This window comes from Pempheris klunzingeri, chromosome 24, assembly GCF_042242105.1.
Source record: "Pempheris klunzingeri isolate RE-2024b chromosome 24, fPemKlu1.hap1, whole genome shotgun sequence".
Taxonomy (NCBI): Eukaryota; Metazoa; Chordata; class Actinopteri; order Acropomatiformes; family Pempheridae; genus Pempheris; species Pempheris klunzingeri.
In genome coordinates, this window is record NC_092035.1 from 8,979,621 (window position 1) to 9,004,984 (window position 25,364).

Sequence of the window (25,364 nt, forward strand, 5' to 3'; positions counted from 1 at the left end):
TGGATGGAAGAGATAACTGAGCTCTGGAAATAATCGACTTCATGAAGCACTCTCATCACTAAGTGACTGACAGGCTGTCAAAGACACGGGGAGTCACAAACAGGTCCTATGCGCAGCCCAAGTCTAGACTGCCATAATGTGATTGTTTTTGTCCTTTCAGTAATTCAGACTTTAACAGCAAACACAGTGGGCGGAAAAGTTCCTGCTGTCACTTAGCAACCAACACCAGGCTGCGACAACTGATCCGATCCAATCCTGCCTCATAATTGTACCATTCGTTATGGCAGGTCTCTGAAGAATTTATTATTGTGCTTCCTTAATCCCATGAAAAGGTCACCAATTGAACAAACAATTTATGGATAGGCGGATGAATTATTTAATGGCCAAGACCAAATATTATAGGAATGAGAGATTTTCCCCCTGGAAGACGATGAATTATTTAGTCACTGGGCCACATGTCTGGCGAAAGCTATTACACAGCATCCTCAACCTCAATATCTGATAATGTCATCAGCTCCAAATACGCCATAACCTCTGTAATAAATGGTCAACAGAGTAGCGGCGAGAGTGGCCTGAGCAGCCGCAGGTTAAACAGTTTTAGCAAACAATTACTAGCATTTATTTTGAGCCACAGAGTGCAGAAAATCACAGGAGAGCACCTCAACAATCATTTAGTGTACATTTATGCTATACTCAGCTCACTCAGCAGGTAAAAACTGAGGTAAGTGCTGGACTGATTATGGTCACAATTCAAAAAATTATACACATAGCACACAAAGTATGTAGCGAACGGCTTGAGAGCACAGTTACCAGCGCTGCAAGGATGAACACATCATCTCCGCTCTCTAAAATAGCCGCCAGAGGAACTGAACCAGCTTCAACTCTCCACCCACCAGGCTCCGCTGGTACCTTAATGAAAATGATACCATCATGATGCTCAGCCTCAGTGGTGGCAGCTTGTAAGCTTTGGCTGCCATCTCTGTCCACCTCTACCAAGGCTATAGTGCCTCAGCATTACAGTGGGCGTGGGTTAATTATTAAACAAGAGCCCAAATTAGTGATTAGAAATATGATTTATAGTCTTTAACTGGCAGAAATCTAGTACAAGTCCGGTTTTACTGTCCTCTTTTATAACCTCTCTGAAAACTGTAATGGAGTTGTAGTTAACTACTGTGTGTGTGTGTGTGTGTGTGTGTGTATATATATATATAAAAATGTTAAAACCATATATGTTTTGACAGAAATGCATTTATACATATATTCATCAACACTTAACATAAAGACATGACAATCTGCATGCATAACTACACTAAATCATTCATTTCAATTCATATGTACAATTATGAATTAGAGGACTGATTTGGGTTGATACATTTTATTTGTTACTCCAAATACAACATCAACCCCCTTTGACCTTATTTAGTTAACTTTGGTTCTCTGGTAATTTTGAGGTAACTGTACAACGTTAGATGACATATTAGTACGTGGGCTTGATCAATTATCATGTGATTTGTTTCCCTATCGACTAACAAAATGTCTCATTGCCAATCGTGTCTCTAGCTACCACAAACACAAGAGACCACAATTCGTACAGTAGCACAGAGGAGGGGTGTGAAGAATCAATCGAAAGTCATTGCTTTTGTTAGGATTAATCACTGAGAGCAACATAACTTAAATGCCAGTATTCCACATCTAGCCCGTAACACCAGACTCCATTACAGATTTGGTAATTTTAATGTTTCCTTGGTATCGGCAAAACCTACACATCCCGGACAACATGTGACATTTCGATCTGATAATTAATCCATGTAACTAAAATTCGGCTGATAAGACATTCAACCAGGCAGCGGAACAATTCAATTACAGCTCAGTTTATTGAAATGGCTAACAGTTAACCTCAGTACACACTGTTCGTTGCGGCATATTACTGGTAGAGAAACAGCCGAACCAGGCCTAAAAGTTATTGAATTATGCTGTATTTTTAAATGACTGATGCTTGGTTTTTCGGACGAACGCCGAATTTAAGTATGTCAGCTTACAATCTGAACACGGTGTTTGCTTACGAGGTGTGTATTTTTGCCGAAGAGCAGGGCAACACTGTGATCAATTTGGCGTTGGATCGTGTCGAGGCTAAGCTAACGATTATCACCTACCGCTGTGGCTTGCTAACGCTTGAAAACGGCCAAACACCGGCGCTCTGCGCTGTCACGCACTAGCAAGATACATGTTTACTGCTAACTAGCTCGTGTTACATGATTACAACAATCCGGTCAACGTGTTTTCTCGCAAACCGGTAAGTGCTGGACAGGATACTGCAGATATATGTTGCCTTACCGCTTTGGTTTACAATCGGTGCACAGCCGTAGTCTCTACCGAGGGTGAAGTAGCTAGTGTTTGCGGCGGAGTGAAGGAGAGGCAGCGGAGTCCAGCAGGCTGAGGGAGTGCGTCAGCTCCTCACGCTCGGCACGTAGGGTGTTGGAAATATGTCACGTCTTGTCGTTGCTGTTTTATTTTTTGCGTTATAACAGCACGCATGTACGCAGTTTGCGTTACAATTCCACCATATTACTCTCTCTCTATATGCTTCAACACTTACGTCTAGTAGGTGAAGTGTGTTTAAATTAGAGCACACAAAGAGCCAGGAAGTTGCGTTGAATACGTGCTGCGGACGCCCGGTGATACAAACCGAGCGAGCCTTGAATTTGCCGCGAAACTTTCCAATGTTTCAGCCCAGTGTGCTGATTCACAAACCACTTGATTGCTGCGCTTCGTCCCGCTTTCTCACCGGGTAGGCAAGCCACGCACACACGATCATTAAAAATCCTCATCTTGTCTTGTTTCGCTTTGCTAACACAACGTTTTCACATGTGAGGGATGTGATCTAGTACCCTACTGCTCCTCAGTCATGGTATCATAGCAACATATGTGGCCATGTGGCTAACATGTAAACACACATTAAATGAATGTTTATGGTGGCTTGTGTTGTTACTTGTCATTCCCACAGTACAGATCGTAGGCTGCCAGATTCAGACGCAACATAACATAATACAACTAATTACAAAAGTGACTAGAACTTATGGTGCTTTATTTTGGAGGTCAAGTCTCTACTTCCGGTTTATGTTGCTAGCTCCAGCTGAAGATGCGCTGCACCCTTACTTCTTTAGGTAGTATCATGAACTCTCCTTGGCATGTCTAATTCAGATTTATGCGCTTGATGTTGTCGCACAACCTGCCAGTTTGTCCTGCAGGTCCTTTAATGTATCGTTACAGCTCAGCACATCATGCAGGACAACATCATGTTGAGAAACTATGTGTTGAGTTTCTCAGCATGGTGTTGTCCTCCATGACTGTTTAGCTAGCTAACGTGTGAATGCACAACATCTCACCTCGAGGCAGTGAATCAGCTGGGGTGAAAAAGGAGCTCTTAAATTGGTTATTAGAGAAGAATGTTATTATGAGATTATTCTTACTGTTTCAGTGGATCACACATGTCTTTGAGGTTTCAGTCTAAAATTAGTGAACAATGTTTCACTGCTGAATTAACAATGGGAATCTACAATCACTCAAATGATAATCCTTTTTACATAACACCAACCAATTACATCAGTTCAAACATCTATAAGACTTTTGCCATCAACTGTAGTCACACGTTGCTCTCTGACATCCATCAGGACAACGCCGCTCTAATGGGAAGTTGTCACTGTGGGCTTTTGGTGTACTTTCCCCAATAACTATAATTACATGTGGAGGCAGGAACGTCTGTCTGGATTGAGCGGGACAGTGCCAGGTGAGGCAACAGTACAAGGATTGTGTTGCTGTAACTGGTGGCGGCTGAGACAGGCAACATTTACCATCTCATCTTAAATTCTGACTTTCTTTGTCCATGATTCAGCTTCTAATAATGGTGCTCCTGTCAGGGCTGGTAGGCAGCAGATGAAGGTTTCTCTCCATTATTATAAAACATGTTTAAATCAGCAATCAATATGGTAAACACAACTGTTCTTAAATGTCTCATAGATGGTGAATATTCACTCATTCAGACTGAACCTAGTCTACATAGGAGCACATTCTGATCTAAGTCTCGACATGACCATCTGTTTTTTTTTTTTTTTTTCAGCTTAAAATCAGAGCTGGCTGACTGAGCAAGGACCAAGAAACTGATGAGGACTTACTAATGGAAATGGATGATAATGGCCTACAGACCTCTTGCTGTGATACAAGATGGTCGCAGCAACTGTCAGTCCTTCCTCACAAGCTCCTGCAGCGCCTGATGCCTTTCCAAAGGGAGGGAGTGGAGTTTGCCTTATCTAGGAATGGACGGTAAGCAGTGCTGCTGCTCAGTCAGTTACATCATGACTGAGTTAGTCAGTCTAGTTTTTCATTGTATGTATTTTATGTAAGAAACATCTTCGATAAAGGAACATAAATGCCAACTAAATGTGGACCTACAGATGACTTTACTTTGTGAGTGGCTCATTTTGAGAACAGTGGAGTCTCCCTCTGGGTTTATGCCATCCTATGGCTGCAGCCCGACCTTCCACTCCACTTCTGCAGTGTGTAAATATTGATTTATTGCTATGAAGATCAACTCAAATCTATTGTCTGAGCGTTTCACAGAAGACTACAAGCAGCTTCTTGTATCTTCACTCGGGAGCTTCGCACATTGGTCACCGCCAAATACAGGAAAGAGCAAGATGTTAAAAAAGGAAACCTTAAAGGTGCAGTATGTAGGATTTAAGGGGATCTATTGGCAGAAATGGAGTACAATAGTCATAATTGTGTTTTCAGTAATGGATCCTTACCTGACACTAAGAATCATTGTGGGGGTTTTTTAGCTTAGAATGAGTCCTTAATACGTACATAGTCCACCATGTTTCTACAGTAGCCCAGTATGGACAAATCTGACCTTCTGCGTTTTTATGCTGAAGTGGCAGTTTTAATGTGGTGGCACAAATGCAATGGTTGGAAGATGAAGAAGAAGAGAGAGGTGAAATACCATTTTATAATGTGAGGAGTTTGAAAGCTCAAGTTTTGAAAAATGGAGGATCAAACTTGTTAAGTAGCACAAGAAAAAGCAAGAGTGTGAATCCTCGTCAGCTACTGTAGTCTCTCTGACACACTTGCAAAGGTGAGGGTTATTCAGTTGGTTTGTAATCTGCAACCTCACCGCGAGATCTTGGTCTCAAACTGTAACAAAAACCAGATGTTTTATGAAGATGTACATGCATTCTCACATTAGGCTTCAAGGATACAAATATTCTTTGGTGAGAAACAGCGACTGTAAACACAACTTTGTTTGTTTGCAAGAAAACTCCACAGGGTGTCTTTTAAAGATCAATAAATCCTACAAGGCAACATTAGAAGAAGAATAATAAGAAGGAGGCATACTTTAATCAGCTACATCAAATGCACTCATATTTAACAACCCATTCAGTCTGTGATGCTGTACTAAACAATGTGATTGGATCTGTCACTTCCTGATGATGAAGATGCTCAGCTTTTGTCTGTGCTTAACAACTAAATGTCACATTAGCAGACAGAGTAAATCTGTAGTATAACACATTTTCTCTCTATTGCTGCATCAGAGTGTGATTTATTCTCATAGGATGGCATGTTTACGGACTGTAGATGATTTGCCTGATGATGCTTTAAAGTAGGCAGTCCCAAAACTCTAATTTTCAACTAAGCTACAAAACATTATGATGGCTCAAGAAGCAAGTAGGAAGTCAAGATTGTATGTGAATATATTCTAAATTCAGAAGGCCAGATATATCTTTGAAAACAATTACTAATCCATGGGAAGTTTCTCAGTTGCCCTTAAGTGTTTGGTTGTGTTAAGCTTTAGCTGCAGGAACAGGACAGGACTTGCCCATTTCCTCCCCCCGACCAGTCGATGTACGTTTGGGTGCTGGGGAAGGTCAGCACTGGGTGAGCCAATCTGAGCGCTACAGCTGTTTTGGGGGGTGGCCATATTGATTCAGGAACACTAGGAGGCACTGCTTTGTTACACGGGTGGATCAGAAGTCAATTGGCTCTTGCTGCACCGTGTGGACAGTTACCTCAGTCAATTGGCATAAATGTGACAGGAAGAGCAGCGCGGGCAGTGCTTCTCTCTGGGGGCCAGCACAAGTAGCATTAACACAAGATATTATAGGTAGAGCCTGAAAGACTACTATGATGATAACTTTATTCTGTGCGCCAGTGATGTTAGGTGTTTCTCAGGTGGTGGACTTAATAAGGTTATATAATAATAAGTTTAGTCAGGCATGCTAACATGTTGCCATAATAGTGGTGTCACCAATTAGCATGATGCCACTTCAAGAAATATCTTCTCCACGACCTGTATGAGCAGTAATGTGAGAGAAAAACGTGATTACGAGGATAAAATGTTAAATTTGACAGCACTGCCCCTTTCCAAGTGTGTGCATTCACACACAGACAGACAGTAAAAATGCCAATTTTATTGACAGTAATCTTGATCTTTCTATGTTTTTCAGGCACACTGCTGTTCTTTATTTGTTCATTCACTATCCTTGAAAAGAGCCTTAAATTAAAGCTCCAGTCTCTTTCACCGATACTCAAAAAAGACTCTTTGCAGAAGAGGCAGAAAGAACAATATCTCTACCTACAGAAGCCTGAATAGACCAAAATGCCATGTAGCTGCAGACTTGTTCGAGTTGAAGGTAGGAGGTTTTCAATTCCAGGAAATTTAGGGTGTCACTACCTGAAGTGGAACTAGAAGAGACAGGCTGACAGACAAAAAAATAAATGGCAGCCCTTCGTTATAAAATAACTCCTGAAATCCACTGAATATCATAGCTTGATGTTGGGTATCTAACAGTGTGGGAGGATCCGTGGGTGGATTTTTCCTTTAAATCTCATAGTCGTTGTGTCTTTTCACATCCAGAGCATCAAGAGTACCGAACCAAAACATCAAATGTTGTTGCAATTCAAATACTTATGGAGCCTGCTGTATTGGTCTGTGTAGGAGGGTGAGTGAATTTTATGGAGCTAGATGAGGTATAAGGTGGGAAAGCTGTGTTACAGCATGACAATAAAAACCTGTGAGATGTGACTGATTGTATCGTTTGGAAAGTTGGGCAGAAGTGTGCCATTTGAGTGTTGACATCTGTACAGCTATTCTAAAACACAAATGTACATTTGTGAAATGCAGTACGCTGAGTGGGCCTACCCAGATATCGAAAGAAAACATCAATTTGGAGTAAAAGTACATCCATTAAGACCTCTTGGTCACTTCCATTAAGGTGCTGACCGTGGCTTGAAGCCAGCCATGTGACACACAGTATGTATGCCACCCCCTGATTTGTCCAAAATATTATTGAAAGTGACTGCCTGTGCTTTTATTGAATAAGGCCGCTCTGCTGATGCCAGAGTGGATCAATAAGCAGCATCTGTTGTGTCTCCCTGTGATGGTCAAATTACTGAGGGAAGTGCATTCCATAGAAGGAGTTTGTTCTCTGTACACACACAAGTTGATGTGTTTCCACCACATTTGCACCGGCCTGTAAGTATTGTTCAGTTCAGTTTAGTGACTGAACACAAAGCGGCTCCAAAAAAATCATTTGGGCTATTCAGCAGCACATTGAGAGTTACAGCTCTGGGAGTATAATTGACCTTGTTGCTACAGTCCCTGTTGAAAGTCCATCCATGTAAGATGAATTAACAACCCACAACTGTAAAAGAAGGCTTGGCCTCTCAGACAGCACAATATTAAAGCCCCTGGGTGTGGTTCGACTAGAACTGGTTGGCAATGCTGGCAAATTACAGTTGGATGACTTGTGAGAGACAGATTGAAATAAGAGTGGTCGAAATCGGAGCAGTGCAGGTGGTGATATCTACACTTTTAGTCTCTAGTCTCTGGATCTTAGATTTCCCATAATGTAGCACAACAGTTTATTTCAATAATCCCTCCTTGACAAGAATGTGTCAGTGTCTTTCATATTCAGTGCACCCAGTTTGTAATACATGCTTTCTGTTAGAAGTTTGTTGTTAGTTTAAATGTGTAAAATCAGTGGAGTGCACCTTTTATGCAGACTGGGTCCATTGTCATCTTAAAAATAAGGCAACATCCCTCAAAGGGCCTAAGTTACAGTATGTACTTTCTAAGTTGCTCTAAATTCCATTTCCTCCTGATTAAGCATGAAATTTGTTACAGGCTTTAAAGTGAGACGCTATTATATTTTTATATGAAGGCAGCAGGAGATGTGTTCTATTATACAGCATGAAAAATGTAATTTTATTCACTATCACTAACCTGTCTGCCTTAATTGCTGAAAACTTTCCATTACGTGGAGAGTTTCTGTCCAGGATGTACAGACGACCTTTGTAGAAACTAAATACGGAGGCTACACATGATAAATAAACTTTGTCCCCTGCTGGGTCTGTTTGTGTGTTCAAGAGACGAATTATTCTGGTGGGAAACACTTTTAACGAGTATTGTAACACAAAAGATTTGTTCACTTAGTTTATGATTTCAAGAAACTGAAGTCCTCAGAATAAGTGCACCATTAGAGCCAAACACAACTTACATTCATACATCTTTATGTTATTGCAAAAGGTACCACAGCACACAGATTATGATTAAACAGCAAAGCATCATGTAAGGCCATAATGTAGAGAACAGTCACATAACATATTCAGATCATACTTACTGTGCTTTGTGAGACTTTTGACGTTGATGAGCTGCATCAAGCAGGAAGTGACACAAATGTACCCCAAATAGTCTTGCTTCAAGTGTTTAAAGATATATTCTGTGTTATTTTAACAGAACAAATTACACATTATTAAATGAATATTGGTTGGCTGACTTTATTACTCTTCTTTGCTTATGCTATTGGATCCATGACCATCTTGGCCCATGCTCTCTAAGCCCGTGCACGTTGGGCACAAAGTATGGGCTACTTTTATTTCTAGAGCTTGGCAGACTAGACTGAATAATGCACGCATACAGTATGAACTCACTGTATTTGATGCATGTCATTTGGTGCGTGACTTTCTAGATTACAGATCTAATCCAAAAAGTGCAAATCAAATGCAAGTCACTGAAAATGCACATCAGTCATGCAACCCCAGGTCACACAGGGCACCGCCCCTGGGAAAATGCCATGTTTTAACGAGTCTCAAAGCCAGTTACACAGCGATATTTGGCTAACATCTGCTAACACTGGCTAACATTAGCCACAATAAGATAATGGTCAACCCAAGTTAAGCTGTCAAAGCAAAACTCCTGAGTTGAAATGAGCAATTCTGTGTTTTATTGTTTAGGAAATCATCTTTTTATTTCTCAAAAGTTACATAATCTCACTGGTCCCCTAATGAAGCTTGTTTTTATACTAAGGCTATTTCTGTGTCTGTTAGCTAATGTAAATGTCGACCTGTGAGGAAATGTTATTAGAAACGTTCAGTAGAAACAATGAAATTAATCACTTGGGACCCACTGGTCTGAAGTTTGGAAAAGGTTGATGGAAAAACTATTCCGCTCATCAAAAGACAAAACGGGAGCCTGCTTATGTGTAACTACTGTCTAGAGTGTACAAAAAGTTTTTTCTATTTTAAGCCCCCCTGAAAAGGTGGAATTAACAGAGCTCTCTGATAGATTTGGGTTTGCTTAAGTTAGGAAAAAAAAAAACTGTAAGCAAAATAGTAGTTGTGGATTGCCCTATATAGCCAGGGTTTAAACTTTTCCTTTTTAAAGTCACACACACTATTGAAACATCCTCTTCCATCTCCTACAAGTAGAAAAAGCCTAACCCTCTGCTAAAGGCTACTTTTTAAGTTCATTTACAGTATGCAGCAGAAGTGCACTCTGAACCCATAACTGTATGTGTGATCCTACTGGGGTGAGAATAGCACACTGTGGCACCCTCCAGTCAGCCTTTTGTGCAGCGTTCAACCTCTGAGCAGTTTTTCCACTGACCACAGTACACTGCAGGTCCAGTCCTCAGAAGAGAACCTTAACAGGGCTGCAAGATTGGGGTTAGGCACTGGGCCACACAACACATCACTGTGCAGAGGTCAAACCCATCAAATCATCGCAGCCAGCTTGGGAGGTAGGGGAGCCCATTTCCTGACACTTTGGGGCTTGTGGGTTTCAGAGATAACATTAGAAAGACGGGGCGACGGAGACCGTGCCGTTGTCAGGCAACAGCACTGCAGCATCCTCGCAGTCTCAAACCGTCAAGACGACACTCAGGTTATTTAAAGGAGGATGATTAATGTGTTGAGAAATGGCAAGCACCTGCCCCAGCCGCACTCCCTCCCCAGTGTGTGAGTGTGGGTGTGTGTGTGGGTGGATGTATGCGCAAGCACGTGTGTGTGTGTGTCTGTGGACGTTTACATGTGTCTGCATCTGCATGTGCACTTCATATATATTGTCTATTTTTGCATTTTTGCATATCTTTTCTTTTGTGCGCATTTTCTCACACACACCAGCCTGTCTGTGTGCGCGCGGGTTTGTGTGTGCGTGTGTGCGCGCGCATTGCGCTGACTGCGCCGGTGTGCTGGCAATTAGAAAAACCACCAGTGGCAAGGTGCACATTAATCATGTTCCTCAGCTGAAAGAGAGAAATGGGGTGGAGATGGGGGAGGAGGAGGAGGAGGCGAGGGAGGAGGAGAAAGAATAATGAGAGACTGTCTGAGGTATTCAGAGCTGCTCTGTTGGCACTGTTTGCTCTGACATGATGTTTGAAGCATTTATGAATAAGCAAGGTCATGACAATAAGCCCAAACCCAGTGGGCAGAGAGAACCAGAGGTTGATCTATCTGCACTTCTTCCGTGGGGACAATTTCAGCTGAGGAATGTGTCGCACTTTCATTGTTCCTCTTAAAATCTACAGTGTAAAGGGAGAACCAGTTGGTTGTTATATGGCTGCTAAAACATATCATGTCAGAGACAGCCTTAAGAGGTGAGCTGCTACTTTTATCCCACTTTAAGGTTCAATTGTGGGACAATCTTATTCTCTTTAAAGTGTGAATGAAAAAGAGAATGAGGACTAATGAAGGTATATTTAGATAAATAGTGTGTTTACATTGGCTTGATGTAATTAATAAGCAGTAATAAGGCTGCAACTATTGATCAGTTCCACTATTGATTTATTCATTGACTATTTCTTTGAGGAATCATTTAGGAAATCGCTCCTAAAATGTCAGAAAAAAGAGGTGAACAATACATGGACACAAGACACACACTGACCCATTGATCGCTCACAATGTGGATGCTCACGCTAAACCTGAGAACAAATTTGTCCATCGACAGTAGCATTAAAGTCTATTCAGACAACACAGCCGTGTCCTTAATAGTTTTGACCAAAAAAAAAGAAAAAGGAGAGGCTGTGTTACTGTTGTGCACTTCTGCTATGAGCGGAACAAGGAGGGAAAAGTGTGGAGCAGCAGATGGCTGGAAGATGCTGTTGTCTGTGTTCTGCAGCGATGTTGAATTTTTTTTTTGTTTTTTTTTTTACAGGTCAAGACTTAAGTAGCTACAGCATGTAAAATGCTTTTCCAGTAATATTAAAACAAACTCGTTGCATTTTAAAACAACTTTTGACAGCAGCCATTTGGGAAATTAGACTGTGAAACTGCTCACACTGCAAGGCGGCTCACCAAAATGTCTGACATGCCAACTGTCCAACAGCCAGATCGTGAGCGTAAATTAGTCAGGGTGACGAATTTGGGGTTAAATTTGGGCTTAAAATGTACAGTGTCTGCCTGGCATGAAGTGAACTTGCATCTGTGCCCAAGAAGAGCTGTTTTTTTCTGTTCTTTTTTTCTTGGTTGATTTAATTTATGCATCAACAAAACACACTAAGCACAGGGATAGCATGTTAAAGTGAGAGCACCCATTTGTAACATGGTCCCAGATATTAAACACACATAGCATACGTAAGATAACACTGGACAGCAGGGTGTGAAAACCAAAAGCACATAATGTAAAAACACCTAAATACAACAAAAATTGATTAATTAGGTAAAATGTGTAACCTGTCACCCTGCTTAAGGAATAAGTTACTTAGTTATATTAGTACAATCAAAGAAATCTGGCAGTGTCCCACTGACATCGAACGGATCACTGACATGCACGAGTTCCCAAATGAGGACTTAATTTAGGTTAAACCCCAAGAGCTCCTATCTGTCAGCATCTTTAGTTGTCATGACAACCTGCCATCTCTCTGAGATACATTAACAGACATAATTAAAAACAAAATGACAAGTTGAAGTCACTTACCGCGAAAAAACTTCTTCACCTCTACTTCAGGAATTGAACTCTTGATTCTGCATCAGCCAGCATTTGACTTTCTTTTGCTTGGAATCTGAGAACTCAGACATGCACTAAGCACCCCCTCAGCTGCATCACACTCTGAAATATTCAATAGGAACAACAACATAAATATTGAACAGCAACAACAGTTTGTTAGTAATGCACTGAGTCCCAGTGCAGACCTAAATTACTAGTGACAGGTTTGTAATATGTCCAAGAGCAGCTGAGTCTGAGGTGACTTTGTGTTTGTGTTTTCAGTGGCCAGAAAGGTTTGAGAAGTCGGGTTGTGACAGGAGGGTTTCTGGTATGAACCTGTAGACAAGCCAAGAATGTCTGCAGGGGCTGTTTACATCTTTATATGTAAACTATAAAGTCTGTCTTTTTATAGCAGCCAGGTTTTATTGCCTGCTGGTCCCAGTCTCAAAACTCATCTGCTAAAGTTTTTTCTGTTTTCTTTTGTTTTACAGATGTATGATTGCTGATGAGGTAAGCACACACAACGCTGGCTCAGGAAATCTATTTTCCCAAAAAATGAACCTGGGACTGCGCTGCATGCCTTCCAAATTAATTTGTCAGCCCTGTGCTGCACTCCCACGTGCCTAATCGGTTTTGACACAAGAATCATTCTGAGACCTTATTTCTCTTGGGCCTCACATCAGCCCGGCCGTCATATGCAATTTACCGCAGAGTCTGTGCTCGATTGACTTGTTTTTCTCCCCCGTTCGCTGTGTGTTGATTTGGTCGGTCCAGATGGGTCTTGGGAAGACGGTGCAGGCCATCGCAGTGGCGTATGCCTTCAGGCAGGAGTGGCCCCTCCTAGTGGTGGTGCCCTCGTCCCTGAAATATCCCTGGATCGAGGAGCTGGAGAGGTGGATCCCCGAGCTGCTGCCTGGAGACATCAACCTAGTGGAGAACAAGAGCCACACCATGTAGGTCATCCCACCGAATCACCCCCTACCTTCTTCACAAACCACCTCAGCCAGGCAAAACATACATACATTAGTTTCTTATTTTATTGCAACTAAGTTCAGGTTTTGACTTTTCTTTTTGGCCATTTAGAGGGCAGCTGTAAATAAACATACTGACATAATATCACCTTTTAAGTAACTTGTTGCTAACAGTTGCGTGTTTACACAAGCATCGGGTGACATGCTTAAGGCCACCTTTTAGCTCTGTTTTGGTCTCACCACTCCTGGGAGAAGTATCTGGATCTTTAGCCTCTAAATGCTCCGCTGTCTTCACCAGCTAGTTGCTAACTTTCTGCTGTTTGCTTCTGAGCAGGGTTTGACAGCCTTTTGCTGAAACCAGCTGCCTGCTACTGCTGCTGCACACTACAATAATTAGAGCAGCAAGGGTTAGAACCAATACATTAAAGTTGCAGGAAGTAAAACCAAAACAATGCACTGAAATGCTTTTATGTGAACTGGTCAGTGCATAGTGACAAACTCCCAGAGAATCATCCCACAGCTCTGCAGTTCCCCCTTGGCTCTACAAAACGTCCTTCAGCTCACTGTCTTGATTTCACACATTTCACTGTTCACTCCCTGCCCTTGATCAAACAGCAAATTCACAAGGGCAGTGTTATGACCCGGCTCGAAAGGCCACAACAAAAAGGAGAGACACACAAAGCATAAAGGTTTAAGGTGTATTTTATTAACTTAAACCAAATCAAAATTAACGCCAAATTAGGATGGGGTTATGAAAGTAAGTAGAATCAGTAGTGTGGCTGTGATGAATGTGTGAATCATGTCAGCGTGAGTGTTGTAAATGCAGGCCAAATCATAAAAAAGAAAACTGGAACACTATGGCCGAGCCCGGTGCGCGTTTTACCTGCGAAGGTGAGCAGAGAGAGTGGTTAGTAGGTGGCTAGCTCTTAAATAACCCAGGAGCACCCTGGGCCCCACAGGTGCTTCTGATTAACCTAATCAGCCACTACAGCACAACAGACACGAACCACCAGGGCCGCCCTCAAGATGACCCCAGGGGTCATCACAGGCAGCAACTAGTTGGTGAGCATAGAGTAGCCTTTGGCAGCTAAAGAGCCAGATATTTCCCTCAGTAGGTGGTGCAGACCAAAACGGAGCACAGTGAATATTGATTGGATGTATCAACAATTAGTAGCCGTTTACCGATTCCTCCAGAGATTTATTTTCCTCAGGAGAAGCCACATAAAGGCCATCTTGGGAACCTTCTACTCACTTTATATTCACTTTTATTTACTTTGTAATCAAGACTTTAGGCTTGAAAACATGTATGTCTGGTTTTGAAGCATTATTATCAAACTGTCTTAAAATATATTTCGATTATGGGCTTCAATTGGACAATAAATATGTAATCAGCAAACTTAATTTTATTCTTCCCCCCAGTTGCGGAGGATACTGACTGACTACCCATTTTTAATTAAAGGCTAATATTGGCAAACTGATAAATCCTCAGTGCTGTCAAACTGTTGATAGCACTGTCAGTACTGCTTATTAACGCTGTCGTTTTAGAGCCAAAGATTCAAACCTTGAAGGAATGAGTTTCATACTGTGGAGGATCACTTATGATGCTAAAACCTAGCATTAAAGCTAACATGGTCAGTGAGCCAACCAAAAATAACTGAGCTACAGGCACTGATCACTGTCGATTATGTCCCTGGTTAATCGATAAATCATTTGGCCTATAAAATGGAAAATACCCATTATACTTTCCCAGAGCCGAAGGTAACATTCCAATATTTTCAATTGTTCCAAAATGACAAGGAAGACCAGAAGAAGCTGGAACTAGTGAATTTCTGGCTTTTCCTTAAAAATAGTACTTGTATAGTACTATTAACCAATTTTATATGTTTTCTTAATTCAAGGCGAACATCTCCATGTTATCTAGCAGATGGGACACATTTTGCACAGGCAGACCCACAGTCTGTGCAGAGGTGCATGCAAGGTCTCCTTAGAGCTCATAAATATGTTCAGGATATCTACGCAAAGTACATAATCCTGTGGATTATGCTCATCGTACGTAGGATTATGTAAGTGAAAGGTTGCAGCCATTATTTGAACTTAAGGTGAAGTCGTGGCGCCGTCTTAATGCCTCTTGTTCCGACTCCACCTCTCCAGCCCTCTGCTCCTACTCGTGCAAGTGGTAATGATTTACCTAAAGAGATGCAATTAAGAAAATGCGAGCACACTCGGTCATGTAGTGTGAAATTGAGGCAGTGTGATAGAGCGAGAGGAGGTGGCTGACAATTTAATCTCAAAGTGTCCCTCTGTGTCAGGAGCCAGCATGGGCAGAGTGTTTGACAGCGCTGACAGACAAATCATGTCAAAGCAACGTCTGCAATATTGAACAAGAGCTGCAATGTTTCAGTGCAGGAAGTGGAAGAATGCTGTCGTAGAGAAATGTGCCTCATTTTCCCAGCTGTTTGTATTGATTTGGATTTGCAGTGTATTTGTGCACTGTGGACTAATGTTGCGTATAAGCCTACTTTTATTATCACTTCAACTTTCCCCTAGTTCTCTTACTTTTTTTTTATTTTTGACTGAAACAAACTTTCCATATCTCTGAGTTGGAGGGGAAAAAACCTCTACACCTCACATCACAGATGAGGCGCAAAGAGGTTGTGAAAGCCTTCTGGGGAAAACGTGTCCTTGAACTGGATGTGTTAATGACTGAGCGGGGAGGCAAGAAAAAAAATTATGCAGCACCTCCTCTCAGTATTTTGACTCACTTGTTCTTTTGTAGAACATGAATGGCACCTTAGGTTTATTTCAGCTTGGAAATGTGTGTGTGGCAAAGGCAAAGAATTAGAGGCTGACAAATGCAGGAAATGCTTTTGATTTCACAGATTTCACATTCTTATTGAGTTTCATGCAGCTGAATGTTCCAGTGGTGTTTGTTTATCTGTGTGTGTGTTTGAGCATCACCTGGAAAATATAGAAATTGCAGTACAGCCTGGCAGTGTCCGTGTGTGTGTGTGTGTGTGTGTGTGTGTGTGTGTGTGTGTGTGTGTTTTCACATTTATCAAGCCTGCACACCCTTTTTAAATAGTCTGCTTTACTTTACCTTGAGGGCTCAGTTGCCAAGTCAATAAACACTTGAACATTTGAACAGATGTGGAGTTTGTATTTAGCCGTAGCTGTTTACTCACGTCTCTGTGGAAGAGGTGACTACCTTAAGAACTATTATATATTTTTTTAAGACCAAACCAAAATGAATCGATCCTGTTAACAAGAATTTTCTGAGTATCTAAAGCCTGATGTGTCTGCTTCCTCTGTGTCATAGAGCTCCACTATTGTTCAAACACTATTAAAGACACATCAGTGAGCCACACTGTTACACACACATATACACACTCTAGTTCATTTTGACTCAATCCCACACACACTGTCCTGCCATAAATCCTCTCGAGACCAAATGTTTATTAATCCGCAGCTGAAAATAGTCCCCAAAAATGCAAATTTCCTTTGAGTAATGTTTGCTAAAAATAGCAGCGCCAAGCTGTTTTAGGAAATTACATTTCTTTTTCTTTTAAAAACCAAAGTATATAGTATTTCTGTTTGAAGAGTCATTCATTCTTTCTGTTAAGTCATTCAAATAAGTGTAACTGCAATAACAGATGACACATTTGTTATATATTTTTACGCAATAATTTTGATCTTCAATTATCTTTGGTATTTTCAAACCTGGGCCCTATTTTTATTTTGACATCTTTTGGGTTTGGAATGACTGGTAACAAAAAGCCTGTGAACTGGTTCAATAGATGGACTTAGCCAGCAGCTGAGAATGGGCAGCGAACACGCTATGATGGCTGTAATGTAATCCTTTGGGGCAACAGTGCCAGTCAAGTACGTCCAGTAAAAGTGCCACTGACACGCTCAGACTGTTATTCAGAGTATCTGACAACATTACAGAAAGGATCCCTATAGACAAAGACCTGTCAGATCCTTATTGTTTAACCAGAAACAGCTGTCACATCACATCATTAGAACCACCAGGCTCCATTGACAAAAACAGTGATTGTACCTTGCAGAACACAGGATGAAAACGCTTTTTTAGTCTTCTATTATTGTGAACTCAAAATGGTTTGGGTTTTAGACTGTTTCCAGACATATCTTTTATGCTAAACTGATGCAGTTTTAAAGAAATGAATCTGCAGACAATTGATCATTAATTTCAGTCCGAATAAAAATCAATGATACAATAAATCGTCAATGCAGTATGTTTCATTTTACTCCAAATGGAAAAGGATAACTTGTGATACATCACCTGAAACGGACATCGTGATCTGCATACTGTGCTTCATCAACGTGTGTGTGTGTGTGTGTGTGTGTGTGTGTGTGTGTGTGTGTGTGTGTGTGTGTGTGTGTGTGTGTGTGTGTGTGTGTGTGTGTGTGTGTGTGTGTGTGTGTCCTCCCTCCAGGGGTATCAGCAGCAGTAAGGTGACAGTGCTGGGTTACGGCCTACTCACCACAGACGCACGCCACCTGGTGGAAGCTCTGACCCGGCAGCGGTTCGCTGTGGTCGTGGTGGACGAGTCACATTACCTCAAATCCAGGAACGCAGCGCGGACTAAGATCCTGGCACCTCTCATTCAGAGCGCCAAGCGGGCCATCCTGCTCACCGGCACCCCGGCCCTGGGTCGGCCTGAAGAGGTAATAAAATCACATTAAATGGAAATTGACCAATGCTCCATGGGGAGATGCCTACTATGGGAAAGACGACAAATTTAGGTGGAGTAAGCTGCTTTGCTTTATTCCCAGATACCTTGATCCTTGCAGATTCAAACCCTGCTTTGAATTTTTAATGAAATTTAAACAGAGGAAAGAACAATGTGGGCAAATATAAGAAACCACATTCACAGATGATAAAAATACATCCATATGCTTCAAAAGGGATTCTGAGCGTGCTCTCATGAAGACAGATTAGTAGGCCAGAGAGCTAAGTCGGGGCTCAGCTCGGGCTTCTCACAAAGGTGTTTCGCTCCACAGCACAGGTAGATCACCATGGTAACTTGCTCCAGAGCAGGTTAAACTCAGATCCAACATTAAAAAAGCCAATTAACTCTCTCCGGCATCACTTATCCTCAAGGATCCCACGGACTTATTTCAATAACCTTTGTTGCAAAAACTTCATTTACAAAGCCCGATATGAACAGACACTGCGCCGCAATAAATGAGACAAGTAATAAAAAGAAGCGCAAGGGGGGGAGACTATTGAATTTAGAGACAATAAGAAGGGCTGTTCACAGGACAACAGTGTTTGGAGAGCGGCAGAGCCATTCCCCTCTCCATAATGATTTATTATATCATCTTTATATATGATATATTGAAGCAGTAGATTGCAGCCATATTCCATCACTGTAGCCACAGAAGATGAAAAGGGATTTGTGAATAGAAAATCTTTTCACCGTCTCAATGTGAAGAGACAATACAGTATCAATAAGAGGTACTGTATGTGTGTCCACTGTACACTAATGATAGGGCGCTGATCCAGCTCTGTGCTCAGGCATTTGCATTGTCTCTACTTTTCCTCCAGTCATCCTCTCCAGCCTCAGGAGCAGCATTACCTTTGGCTTTTACTATGTTTTTGTGTTGCTCACAAGATCATTATGATGGCTTTAGGAACTAATTAAGGATTAGTAGTCAGTTTATTTACTGTTTTTTCGAATTATACTGTTGATGTGGGGAATAATTCTTGTTATCTTCGAGATGACCTCTGTTTTATTTTCCTAATTGTTTGCCGTTACAACTATTAGCTGTGTTCAAATGTTTCAAATGTTTTGATTATAGATCTACACATACTCTCTGTCCTCAGTGCTCCAATACACACACACACACACAGCCCCACACTTATTCATAACCTGCAGTGTAGCTTTTTGTAGTGAGTTAACAGTGTCACAAAGTACTTTACAAATACATAAAAGATGCAAACAATTATTGAAAGAACAATACAAAGCAGAAACTGAACAGAGCCCAGAGGACAATAATAGATTAGGCCCCTAAAACTTGTTAAAACGTTTATATATTAGCATTCTATATTAGTTATTCATTATTTAATTATTCATATTAGCATTAAGTATTTCTTTACAAAAGTAAACTTTAATACAAAATAAGCAACAATCCAACTTGGGGAAGTTGAGGAAGGAGTTTAACATTCAAAAGCTAAAAAAGCTTATCTGCTTCGTCAGGGCTGTGGATGTGGCAAATGTTGCTTAACTCTGATTGGTGAGTGGAAGTACATGACATCACCTTTTTCCAACAGAGCCACACCAGCTCACACAATTGAGAATCACATAGAAAACAGCTGGGCTCTCTTTTTGCTAACGCTGCTCAGACGGAAGAAAACAGTGCATTTAATGGGGACTATTTTCGGCGGCGGATTAATACGCATTTGGTGCTCTATTTAGTATTTCACAGCAGTAGGATGGCATGTGAGGAATTGAGTCAAAATAAACTACAGAGTGTGTGTGTGTGTGTTCATAATGATGAAGGAACATGTCACCCAGTGTAACAGTGTGGCTCACTGATGTGTTTTTGATCTTTTTTGGTCAACAATGACAATCTGTGGCACAGAGGAATAAGATGCATCAGGCGTTGATACACACACACAATACTTCAGTTCTAAGGTGGTGTGGGCCTTTTCATGGGATTTGTTAACAAATATCACCAGACTTAATTAAAAAATAATTCAAGTGAACATTGAAGTATAATGCATGGCTATAAAAGGCTGATAAAAAGGGCACATTTTCCGCAGTGATTAAATGTCAGGTCCCTACTGGTAGATCGAGGGTCAGTTTTTTAGCTACGTAATCGTGTGAGACGATGAAGAGCATGAAGGTGCGATTAGGTCTAATTTGTCACACATTCTGTCCCCGCTGTGTAACAGCACTTGTTAGGAGAAAAACAGGTCAGTTAACAGAGTTAACCAGTTATCCAGGGTTGACATCATAAGTTCTTATTGTCTGTGTTTAAGTATGTATGTGAGACAGATCTCGCTGTCATCTAACTGTCACATCGCTGTGAGGAAAACTTAATTATTGCCTTGGCCTGATCATGATAATTAACTGATGAAATTCAGGCAGCTAATTAATTCCAAAATGGAGCGAAGTTAGCACTTGTAAGAAATCTCAAGAAGGTGTGCCATGGAGAAAGTGTGTGTGTTATATATGGCGCATATGTGTGTGTGATGCATGCCATCCTGTCTTTGCCACTGCCTGCCCGCAGTGGTGAGGTTAGTTTTAGATATCATCTCTCTCCCTCTCTCTGCCTCTAGAATCTGAAACTGAATATAACATTTTATCATCCGCAGCATAAACCTGATAAGCCCTGTCCCTGCCTCTGTGCCAGTCTCCTCACTGCCATCATTACTCACTGTGGCTCTGACATCGAGTTAGCACACAGCTCAGGGCATGCTGCACCGTTCATGATGTGCCCTCATTCCACCCACCTATTATATCAACAGTGTGAAGGGGGAAAATGCAAAGCTCCTGTTGAACAAGCGCTGAATTTAGAATAGCGCTCTCACTGTGGCTGCTTATTCAGATCGCCTCGCCGATGATTACCCGTCATTACTTCAGAAATTGCTGCAAATACTGAAAATTGACAGGGATGTGGTGTGTGTTTGCATACACATGCACACACACACACTGTGTCAGCTTTATCACAACCTGTGATGTATACACTCTTTACCTAGGCGCTGCATGAAAAGGCTCTTCCCAAAATGCCATTCGTCCACCGGAGACTGACAGCAGCAGCTTGTACTTTGCAAAAATCAAGCGATGGGATCTTCTAATGATAAATTTCACGTCAGCAGTTATTTGGCAGCAAGAGGTCGATTCGCTTTATTTTGCTTGATTTTCAAGTGAGTTTGTTGGCCTAGTCTGCAGAGCGGGTTGACCTGCTTAATTGGCGCTGACACAAATTACCACACAGTTGCACAACAGAGGGCTGGTAAACTAGGCGAAGGACAACAGGACCTTGAATAAATTGCACACAAGATGCACCGTGTGACAGTAGACTAATCGTGAGCAGAGGTAAGGCCTGTGTTTAAGGCCAGAAAAAGCTCCTGCTACTTTTGAGTTATTGCACACAGCTTTCAGAAACTAGAAGGTGAGAAAAACTAAAATAGTATGCGATCTTAATGATGTGCTGCTCAGTCTGTCAGGTTGGTGTAGGAGATTGGTAAAAATTACACGAGATATGATACTGAAATAACTGTTTTTAAAGTAGTAGTGCGACATTTGGGAGAAAGCAGTGTGCTTATTCAATTTCTTGCCAAGAGTTAGCTGACAAGACTGGTCCTGCTCCCATGTCTGTGCTGCCAGCAGCTTGTTAGCTTAGTTTAGCACACTGAATAAAAGATTAAGAAGGAATTTACTAATACTAATAATAAAAATTCAAAGCTGAAACACTGAGATGTTATAACAACCTCACAGACGCACACTCTCACAGGTATGCACACGCTGTAATGTGTGATTTAGTACAGAGTTGCTGTTAAGCTGCTATTTGTTCCTGTCTGTGTATTTCACAGCTTTTTATGCAAATTGATGCCCTCTATCCCAAGATGCTTGGAACCTGGACTGACTACGCCAAGAAATACTGCAACGCCCATTACAGGTGAGGCTTCAACACACACACACACACACACACACACACACACACTGACATACAGATCATACAGATACACAGACCCTTTTTCAGTTGTCCTACTTCACATTTAGTGTTTCATAATGCTACTGTGCATTTTTCTACATTGTTTTCCATTTTTGTAAATTCACTTAGCTTAGCATAAACACTGCAGACAGTGGGGAACAGCTTGCCTGACTCTGTCCAATGGTTTAAAAAATCCAGCAATCATTAAAAACCTGATGCTTGGAGTCCATAGCCATGTTGGGTGTTCCCCCTGCTTCAGGTTTGTAGGCTAATCTAAGCGTCTACTGGGTCCAGCTTGAAATTCAACTGACCAACATGAGAGTGGCATCAATCTATCTGTCAATTGTCAGTTGAATGTATTTCCTGAAATGTCACATTATTCTTTTTGGTGTAATTGTAGTTTGTTCTGTTATTTATATACTCTATACTTTATGTACTTCTAATATTCTAAGCTTAGTTCACATAGCAGAGTTTCAATAGTTCTCACCACCCATTTCATTTTCGCTCTTTTCAAATGTCTGCTGGGATAAGGTGGGCTTTACCTGAGTCTAGAGAGGTGGTGCTGCTGAGTTGAGGGTTTGTTGTCAGAGCCAGACCACAACTGAAGCCAAGCGTTAAATGCCAACTGGCTGCCAGTTGCCAGTGACGATCAGTTACATGTGTGAACAAACACATCAAATGCATTGTTTTGGACGTCCATCAAAGTCAGCGGCTCGGTCGGGGATGGGCCCGGAGCCATTAATGATAACACTTTGTATATAACAGCACTTAGTGTGGCTGAAGAATGCCGTTCTGAGACACAGACACACACACACAGAAACAATCATACACACACAGTGTCATGTGAGCAAAGGCTTCATAATAGTCAAGTTATTGTGGGAAATGACGGCAGCCCAGGAGACCAAAAAGCAGCCACACATTTAGAAAGTTGCTTGTCCAAATCGTCACATCAGGCAGGAATATTATTTTAGAAGGAATTAAATCACTTTCGCTTCCCTCAGCACTACAAGTTTAAATACCAAAGTGTGAAACAGCAAATTTTGGCAGTGGCTTGTTAAGTTTGTCCACACTTCCAGCCAATATGGCAGATAACCAGCCTTTGTGTGGAGGGCCAGTTCTATTCTAAAAATCCATTTGGCTGATAAATTGTGAAAGTTGCCGGAGAGTTTTGGGATAAACCTGCTGCTGTGGTCATTAGACAAAATAGTTTCCTGCTCTGCAAAGTGCCCTTAAGCAAAAAGCTGATCCCCCGACTGCTCCAGCAGAGCTGCTCAGCGGTAAGCGATGGAAGGCTGTTGTAGTGCCGGGCAGCTCCCAGGTGGGAATGTTTAAATGTGTTTAACTATTCCTTCAGGGCATTGCTGTAAATAAGTATGTTTTCTTAGGAAGTTTCTCTCAGTTAGAAATGTGGATAAAATGCATCAGCAGCCACAACTTCCCCTCTCACTCACTCTCTGACAGGTACTTTGGCTCTCGGAGGCAGTGGGACTGTCGTGGGGCGTCCAACCTGGAGGAGCTGCACCAGCGGCTGAGCCAGGTCATGATCCGGCGGCTCAAGGCTGAGGTGCTCAGTCAGCTGCCCCCCAAAATCCGCCAGCGTATCCCCTTTGACCTGCCGAAAGAGGCCTCAAAGGTACTTGTTTGGGCAGGACCTCACATTTGAGTAGCAGGAACTTGCAAATGTTTGGCATTTTTGTTTGAAAAATGACTGAAACTATTAATTGATTATCAAAATGACTACCAAATAATGCTTTTGTTTGACTAAACAACTAAGCGCTTCAGCTGCTACATTCTCATACATGCCCAACATAAATCCCAAAGCATTATGTCTAAATATGCAGTTGAGTGTTGCCTCTCGATTAATGGAGATGCCACAGATTCATGCTGTTCAGTAAAATTTAATTCTGTTGTGTCCAGGTACTTATGTTTTTCACCACATGGGGTGTGATTGAAATATAGACTGTCAGCAGCCATTTGATATTTTGCTGGTGTTGTAAAACTTTTGTCTCAACTCATTTTGAGAATCCATAAATCATTTTATCAAGCAAAAAGCTGAATACAATAGTAATACCTCATAATGTGTTTATCAATTACATTATTAATCTGAACATGTGAAGTAACTATTAACTAAAGTTACCAAATAGATGTAGTGGATTACTAGAATTCCATCATTCATTTAGTGGAGTAGAGGGTATAAAGTATGAAATGGAAACACTCAAGTTAAGTGCAAGTACCTCAAAATGATACTGAGGCACGGTGCTTGAGTAAATGTAGTTCTCCACCTCTGTCATCATTCCTTGGCCAACTTCATTGGCACATTTCGTCATGGCAGCTCACACAGTTCTGTTGTTGGGAAGAGTCCCTCACTCCAACTGCAACCTGAGGGACTTAGGGAACATAACAGGTCTGTTATAACAGCTGACAGCTAACATACTGTATAATATCCTCTCTTCCATTTCCATGACTGTCACCTCTCGTCTAGGTCATGGACCGCTTTGCCTCTGAAAGACGTTTTTTAGCGTCTGATTTCACGTCAAGGCGGCCCCTCTTTATTTGGGTGACAGTGTGCTGCTGCTCTGATGGCAGCTGCATTAATATTTTCTAATTGTTTCGACTACTGACACCACCAAATTTGTTATGTTTTCGTCTGCTGACTTCTGACAGCTCTGCGGTGAAGTCGAAATCTTCTTTTTACTCCGGGGTAACATGAATGAAACTTTCCCACAGACGGAGCGGAACAAATAGACAAGTATGTGCAGTTAAGGCAGTCTGATGACTTGGAACACTCGGGCGCTGTGAGCAAAAGAGATTTAGGATTAGAATAAGAACATCTTCCTGCATGAGCCCTGTTCTCTCAAATGTGAGGATTTGCATTTGCATAGACTAAACAATCAACAAATTCAAGTGATATTAAGAAATGATTCTTACAGTAGTTGCAAACTGTGTGTGTGTGTGTGTGTGTGTGTGTGTGTGTGTTACCTCTCCACCATTGTAAAGAGGATACCAGGGTATTTGCAGAGTAAATGTCATGTTACATGTGTAGGTGGTTGCATCTCTTTTAGCATCTCCAGAGTTGTGGTTGCAGTCTCTGCCGCCCACACCACACTGGATGAATGTGCATGTGAATGCTAATGTAACTTTGACCTGGCCTGTCAGCATGTCTCCTTTTCTCTGTTATCGGTGTCAAGGCTACGAGGGGTTGGCTTCGCACTGGGGGCCACCAGCACCAACAATAATACACACTCAGAAGTATCCACTAAGAGGCCTTTGTTACATTTTGTATCGTATCAGCAGAAGTGGAAAAAAAAAACACTGGAGGAGCTCTTTCAGCACTAATTACACACCGAGCCACCATCCCAGGAATGGCACAACAATAAGGAAGTTGCTGGGAAAAGTGATGATGCAGGATTTTTCCCCCAATCTCCCTAAATGTTAAGGGACGCTTTAATTGGGGG

At 41.6% G+C, this 25,364-nt stretch overlaps 2 protein-coding genes across 2 annotated transcripts in view; one reads left to right on the top strand and one right to left on the bottom strand.

Annotated features, from left to right (window-relative positions):
• LOC139223663 (R3H domain-containing protein 1-like) overlaps positions 1-2,413 on the bottom strand; it is a 43,573-nt gene extending 41,160 nt beyond the window's left edge. The window contains exon 1 of the mRNA XM_070855633.1: positions 2,335-2,413. The gene's annotated coding sequence lies outside the window, so the exon portion shown is untranslated. The remainder of the gene's footprint in view (positions 1-2,334) is intronic.
• A 1,735-nt stretch (positions 2,414-4,148) lies between these two features.
• The window catches only part of zranb3 (zinc finger, RAN-binding domain containing 3), a 75,531-nt gene continuing 54,315 nt past the window's right edge, over positions 4,149-25,364 (top strand). The window contains exons 1-6 of the mRNA XM_070855657.1: positions 4,149-4,320; positions 12,745-12,763; positions 13,028-13,206; positions 17,679-17,910; positions 21,788-21,873; positions 23,371-23,542. Of these exons, the coding sequence (XP_070711758.1) occupies positions 4,175-4,320; positions 12,745-12,763; positions 13,028-13,206; positions 17,679-17,910; positions 21,788-21,873; positions 23,371-23,542 (834 nt within the window). The 5' untranslated portion in view covers positions 4,149-4,174. The remainder of the gene's footprint in view (positions 4,321-12,744; positions 12,764-13,027; positions 13,207-17,678; positions 17,911-21,787; positions 21,874-23,370; positions 23,543-25,364) is intronic.